This window comes from Lactuca virosa, chromosome 4 (assembly GCF_052849685.1).
Source record: "Lactuca virosa cultivar CGN04683 chromosome 4, Lactuca_virosa_CGN04683_v6, whole genome shotgun sequence".
NCBI lineage: Eukaryota > Viridiplantae > Streptophyta > Magnoliopsida > Asterales > Asteraceae > Lactuca > Lactuca virosa.
This window is the reverse complement of record NC_136429.1, coordinates 311,470,139-311,477,478: the sequence shown is the minus strand read 5'-3', so window position 1 is coordinate 311,477,478 and position 7,340 is coordinate 311,470,139. Positions and strand designations below refer to the sequence as shown.

The following is a 7,340-nucleotide window of genomic DNA, read 5'->3' as shown; positions in this document are numbered from 1 at the left end:
TCACCCCTATATAAGTAACACTTAGCCATTATTCTCATTTCTTTCCTTCCTTGGCCGAAATCTCTCCATTCTCTCTCAAGTATCATCGAGTTCTTCATTCTAGATCTTCAAAACATCTTCAAGATCCTCAAGAACATCAAGAACACTTAGGTGTTTTGGGCCGAAAACACCCTCCTTTGCCTTCATATCGTAAGTATTACTTCCCTATACTTGATATCTAGTAGGAACTCATGCTTAGCACCTTGAAATCAATCTTTTCCCAAGAACATGAGGTGTTTACGGCCAAGAGTATCTCCCTTGGCCGTAAACCCTAGTTTGAAGTGCAATTGAACCTTAAACTCTTCCTAAGGCTTGGACATGAACATAGAACCCTTCCTCAATGCTTTAAGACCCAAAATAAGACCATTTGGTGAGTTTACGGCCATACACTTTATGGTGTGGCCGTAAACACCTCAACACCTTCCATAAAGTTGGTTTTTCTCATCCTTGTGTAGAGCAATGGTCCCTCGAGTTTCCCAAGCCTTCAAACACCCTCTTGTACACCTTTTACCATGAGTTTACGGCCGTAAGCTCCATGGTCGTAAACCCATGGCCGTAAACACCATTCTTTGGCCTTAAACATCCCTTAGATGAATCACATGTGATTCTAACACTTGGTCCAAGTGTTTCCTAGTCCCTAGGGGTGTTTCCTTCATATAGTTGCTTGTAAACACTATATTCATGCCATATATGTCATTTAGGACTCGTTTGTGTCTCGGGACTTCATTCATGGAACTTCTCATCCTTACGCGCATATTCGTTTGAATCACCCACATAAGGTGAGTTCATACCCCGTAATCAATCTTTTAAACTGTTTTAAATGCTTTTAAGGGGGGAATACAAGTTGAACACAATAATAATTGTGTAATTGTTTGTTATAAACATTTTCAAAAGATTACTTATGTCATTTATAAGTAGTCAAAACATTTCAAAAAATCTTTTAAAGTTATGTTACTTTATAGTTTGACAAAACTCCGTTTTTAAAAGTACAAGCATAACTTAGTGGTAAAAGGAGTCTTTTCAATAACAGTTCAAGTAAAATACTAGTAAATTATAAGGGGTATAGTTTAGAGGTTCAGTTCATACTAGATGCTAGAACATACTATAAAGAGAAACAGGGAGGTAGATACAATACATGATAACATAAAGAGAAACAGAGAAGTAGATACAATACTTCAAAGAGAACATACTAAGATACTATAAAAGAACGAACATACTATGATGCTATAGCATAGAACAACTACAAGATCTAATTATACCAATGAATCACTAACTCATTATTCTTAACAAAAGGTGATAGTTAAATTGGGTATACATGATCATATAACTTTGAGGTGAATTACACGGCTAGCAATTGTTTGCTGCAGTCGCGTTTGGTTCCCAGAATCTCTTGACAGGGAGAGCGTATAGTATGGGTACTAGCCTTCACATTATGATCTTACTAAAACAAACACGTTTTAAGGTAATTAGTACTACAAGATGTCAATTCAAAAGACAACTGCGTACTTATAAATTTCCATTACTTTCAGTAAGTGACAGTTCCACTTGAAAGCTAATACAAACTATTTTCGAGTCAAGATAGTTATAAACTAGGGAAAACTTACATTTTACAAACGACACACAGAACAGTCGAGTCTAGTACATTCAGTAGAAAAGGATCTATAATGCTAACTTTATGATTCCTTAGTGTATGCATTCAGGGATATATATTAATCGGGTCCGACAGGTAGTAGGATGTGTGCTTTCCGCTTCATTTCATGTTCCTTGTTTGGTTGTGGGCTTAGAGCAGATACACCCAGCCTACTATCTATCCGAGCTTAGCTATCTATATGTTTCGTATACACCAAGTAATCATAAGGGGTACCATGTATGGGTCAGGTCATAGGACACTAATTCAATGCACCGTTTTCTAGTACAAAACATACTTTTCAAATGAAGAACTTTTGGAATACAAAACTAGAAACTTAACCAGTAAAAGGTTTAATCCATTTTATTAAACCAGTAAAACTTAAAGGACCTTAGGTGGTTAATTCTATAATACCTTAGTTTATACACCAGGGTTATATATAATTAATATCTGATAGGTAGTTGGATGTGTGCCTTCCGCCTCATTCCCTGTTCCTTGTTTGGTTGTGGGTTTAGGGCAGATTCACACAATTAACTATCTGTTCGATATTAGATTATATATAACTAGTATAAACTAAGTGATTATAGAAGGAACTACTGTGGTTATCATTTTATTATAAGAAATAAGGGTTTTCTTAAAGGATTTTTTCATCAAATATAAAGGAACTATTACAGTTAACTCCGTGAGTACCGAGTGAAAACGCAGGGGTTATATACAACGATGATCTAACAAACAATGGGATGTGTGTCTTCCGCCTTATTTCCTGTTCCTTATTTGGTTGTGGGCTTAGGGCAGATACACACAACTGATTGTTTGTTTACTCTGGGTTTTATATAACTTGTATCCATTTAATACTCATAGAAAGGACTGTAGAGTCATTTTTACTTATCTTTCATCAAAGCAGGAAATATAGGATTTTCTGGAGGAACAGGCAAACTTTTCTAAAACAAGAACTTACTACAACTTACTACAACTTACTACAACTTTCTACAAACTTTCTTACTACTTACTACATCACTAAAATCTTATGAACTCACCAGCTTAAATGCTGATCTACGCTTTCAAAATAACTTGTATTCTCAGGAGACCAGTAGACAGGTTCGCGCACTGGGATTCAGAAGATGGAGCAGTATAGCTTCATGTCTTTTTATTATTTGCTATGTATTCTATATTATGTGAATCACATACTTTGTAAACACTTTCTTTCTAATGAAATGGTTGTTTATTACTTTGCTTACTATGATGCATGTCTTGTGATACTAAACATGACGTCCTCCGCCCCAGAACGTTTCCGTCGTTCCGGTTTTGGGGTGTGACAGTATATCAGAAAGTCTCTCGCAATGTTCGCATTATGATCATGTTTGCTCGCAAATTGTTATGAGGGGTTGATTATCAAGGTTGGGAACCGGTTGTGGAGTCTCAAATCAAAAGTTCTTCGTTCATGTATCGGGTGTTTTGCTAGATGAGGGTACACCTGAATTGTCAAGGATTGGAGGTAAATGAGAAATTTCTGGAATTCTCATATTTGCTCATAGGAACAGTGGTTGGAATGACGTGTCAGGGATTCACGGGTTAATTAAAGGCTTTTGGTGCATCTTATGGATTTGGGATTAGTGGAAAATTCCCAATTATGTGTTTGGGGTTCTTTTCAGATAAGGTATTGGATTCCTGGTTTTGAGCTGAGTAGTGATGGTTGTCCTTTATCGGTTAGCATCAGTAGGAGCGAGGATTCGCCCGTCGTCGATAGAAGGGTCCTGTTTTAAATGGGTTCGATTATTGGAAGGCCATCGTATGGCAGGATTGACTTATATCAGGGATCTGGTTGGTGGTCGGAGGCATATGTTTTCGGATATCTGTAAAATTCGTTGAGGCCGGAGAGGTTGTTCGGTTTGGGTTGTGAAGTTGAGTCTGTGTGGGAGCAGTTTTGATTGGTTTTGTTTGTCTTGAAGCCAGACATTGTTCAAGATTTTCAATTTTAGGTATATCAGTTGGATACTCGTTGGCTTAAGGAAAAGTTGAGGTTCATTCTCCGTTAGGGCTTGTGATATCTTCTATTTTGGGTTCGACATCAGTAAGGGTGTGTGGTCATCGGAACAAGGTGACTTCCCCCGTCATTTCCGGATTCAGGGAGTTCAGTCAGGATCGTTTAAGCCGGTAGAGGAGATAATGAGGAATGATTTCGAGGACGAAATCTAATTTAAGTGGGGGAGAGTTGTAACACCCGGAATTTGAGGAGAAACTTTGGGTATAAATCATCTTTTGGGGATTGGAAACGGCGTGTTGGAGGCACCAACACAGCGTGTCGAGATAAGTAAAGGCGAGGGTCTCATTAAGAGCTACACGACGTGGTCTCCTGGAACACGGCGTGTTGGTCGCTGGAAATGAAACCCTAATCTTCCGGGTTTTTCTCCCTATTTAAAAGAATGAGATGGCTAGGGTTTGTTCACCCTCAGCCCCCATCAGCCCTCAGGCCCTGAAGAAAACTCTAATCATCTTTCTTTCTCATTTGTGATCTAGTGTGGTGTTCGTTGAGCCAAAGAAGGAAGAAGTTGGAAGAAGGAAGCAAAGAGAGAGAGAGAGAGAGAGAGAGAGAGAGAGAGAGAGAGAGAGAGAGAGAGAGAGAGAGAGAGAGAGATATATAAATCAAAACAATTAAAGAGAGAAATAAACCCATATAAATCAAAACAATCTCATTCACATATCTTTCCAAATTCATTTCATTATTGAATTCATATCAAATTTATTCCAATTATTCAAGTCTCTCGCTAACTATTCAAGAATATGGATAAAAAAATAGAATTTTGCTTCTACTAGTTTGAAAAGTCAGCGTCTCTTCTCTGAATCAGGATTTATTTATGCTCATCCCTAATTCACTCCAAATTCATACAGGAAAATAGAATGAGTCTTTAGAGTATATTTGACAAAAATAGCTGTAGAATTTATTTTTATACAAGTGTTTTGCATAAATAGTTGTAAGTTCTTAAAATACGTAAAATTACATAAATCATAAAAATTAGAAGCTAACCGCTTCAAAAACTCTCAAAGTTTTACTCTTGTATTAAACCCGTAGTTTAATTCAACTCATGATACTTTTAAATAAAAATTCATCAATAAAGAGTAGACACATAAAAAAAATAATAATAATAATGTATATTGCAAGCTTTTCAATCAAGTTCAAGATAAAACTGCTAAAAACACCACAATATAGAAGAAAACACATTCTAATAAAGAAATATTCATTTCAGTTCATTTAAATCCATCAACACAACAAACAACTTAACCCATCCAACAAGTCATTCCATTCATTTCCAAGTATACCAAAACACACTTCCCATAATAGATTCATCTAGAACTAGAACTAGAACACAACAGTGTCAAGCATTGTCCCCAATGTCTGAATGATATTTGATGACATCAAATTGGATACATGCTCTTCCAGATGTTTCTTTGCATCCTGTCTTCCCACATTTGCAATCGCCAGCTTCTCCGGTGACAATTTGTCCTCTTCCTCAACCGCTTTGTTATATTTCACCGCTAAACCCAACATCTCCTGCTTTCACCAACATTACTGTTACTACTATTAGTGTTATCCAGTAACAGTCATAGTAACATTACTGTTCCTATGACTGATACAGTACAATAATATTACTGATACACAGTAACAGTAATATTATTGTATTACTGTTACTAATATAGTAACAGTAACATTATTGTGTTACTGTGACAGATACAGTAGCACATAACAGTAACATTACTGTTATGTTACTGTGACGGATACAGTAACAGCAAAAAATTTATGAAAAAAAAAAAGTCTGACCTGGACAGTCTGCTCGTTGGTTTTGGAATGGGTATCAAAGCGTTCGAGAGTCAAACCATCGGTCCACTTCTTCTTATGAAGGTTCAACAGCATCTTCTCCTCAAGTTTATTTTTCCTGTAATTAATGGCAATTGAATAGTAATGCCTGTTTAAACCATGGATCAGTGCCTGCAAAAGTTTAAACAATATTTCAGAAAATGGAAGAAAGTAGGAAACACACTTAGGAAGATTAAGTATTAAAAAAAAAAAAAAGATTTAACTCACTTGGATGGATGGTTTATTAAGATGTCCAAGATTAGATGTTGTTTGGCGTGGCTCTTGGCCAAGCATCATAGTTTGGGGGTTGATTAAACGGAAAGCATCGATTACAACTTTTCCTTTCACACTTTGGATTGGATCCACCACTACTGCAACTGCTCGTTGATTCAGTGCTTCAAAACTCTGCAATTTATTATTTATTAATTGTTGTAGCAATGATTATGTTATGTAGATTGAAATAATGAAATTGAGAGAAATTAGTAGAAAACCTGTTGAGTATTGATGTCAACTCCAGATAACCAACAACCAAATCCAGGATGTGAATGATACCACCCAACCACCATCTCTGGTCTGTTCAAAAAAAAACAAAAGAAACAATTGATATTGGAAATTAAAACAGAAATTACTTGTAGTGTTTCAAATGGAAAAAAAGGTTATGAACAATATTTGGGAATGTGCAATAGTTACAGAATGACATTAGATATAACAAATCCTGAAGTTATCATATAGATATATATACATGAACTTTTCAAAAAAATAAACTGAAGTTATAATAAAAACAATGACATTAGATATAACAAATCCTTCAAAGTTATAGAATTTTATAATGCGAGATAGAAACATATCAATTGACAACAAATTAAGATGTCAAAGATGCAGGAAAAGGCCCGATTTTGTAGAAAAACAGAAGAAGCATCTTTAACATTTATATAAGCTGTTTACTTTTTGATCCCCTCTAAAATAAGATTTGCATCCATAACTCATTACAGTCTCTTTTTTGTTTACCCTTTTCCACTATAATTTTGTAGTGAAATAATCTGGCATCTAACTTTCTTCTAAGTGATTGTAAAGATTTTCTTAGGTGTATGAGATGAGATCACATTAACTGCTCCATTTGAACACCAGTTTTATGTTAGGTTATCCCTAATATCACTCCAAATTTCAACATGCCCTTGTAAGTTGTAACCACAGATATAAACACCCAAATTATACAAGTTCTTGTTGTTACATGACATCAAAGATTATAAACTTCGATACTAACCCAAAGTTGGTGAATAGAGAATCAACAGAATCACAATTACCTGCCAGTTTGTTTAAGCATATCAAGCATGTTGGTCTGGAAAACATGATCAACAGCTTCAACGCTAACACCAGTACCACTTTGAGGCATAGCAAAAACATCCACCACACGAACCGTATATTCATCCACGAATTCCCCAAGCATCAACCCCATGACTTCCATAGGAACTCCCGCTCTTCCTACAAAACATAGCAAATCAATTTGTTAAACCCTAATCGATTTCATCAAAGTATAATCACCAACATGTAGGTCTATGTGACAAAAACAAACAACCCTAAGGAACAGAATTTACCGTGTTTAAGCATCTTGAGGAGGGCTAGGGAGGAGATGTAAACTTGCTCCGATGTATCGAGAGTCGGAGAGTCCGGTGGTGGGTGACCTAGTGCGCCTCCTGCGCCGGCGAACATCCTCTGTAGCCGTTCCATTCCTGACATTCTATTTTAGCTTCCGATGAAGGGATTTGAATTTCTTTGGTAACAAGCCAAGATCTGTTCGAACTCAACAGGGTTTTCTCAAGA

The 7,340-nt window shown here is 36.3% G+C and overlaps 1 protein-coding gene across 1 annotated transcript; it reads right to left on the bottom strand.

Annotated features, from left to right (window-relative positions):
- Positions 1 to 4,871: 4,871 nt before the first annotated feature.
- LOC145108479 (Mov34/MPN/PAD-1 family protein) lies at positions 4,872 to 7,340 on the bottom strand. Its single transcript, XM_079045508.1, has 6 exons — positions 7,115 to 7,340; positions 6,824 to 7,001; positions 6,011 to 6,092; positions 5,748 to 5,924; positions 5,484 to 5,651; positions 4,872 to 5,216 (listed from the first exon to the last, which is right to left on the bottom strand). The coding sequence occupies exons 1-6, from the start codon at positions 7,254 to 7,256 to the stop codon at positions 5,025 to 5,027; spliced, it is 939 nt and encodes a 312-aa protein (XP_078901634.1). The 5' UTR covers positions 7,257 to 7,340; the 3' UTR covers positions 4,872 to 5,024.

Coding starts and splice junctions, on each gene's coding strand:
- LOC145108479 (XM_079045508.1), bottom strand. CDS start 7,256: ATGTCAGGAATGGAACGGCTACAGAGGATGTTCGCCGGCGCAGGAGGC. Junction 6,093..6,823: donor ATGCTTAAACAAACTGGCAG/GTAATTGTGATT, acceptor TTTTTTGAACAG/ACCAGAGATGGTGGTTGGGT. Junction 5,925..6,010: donor TTGACATCAATACTCAACAG/GTTTTCTACTAA, acceptor AATAAATTGCAG/AGTTTTGAAGCACTGAATCA.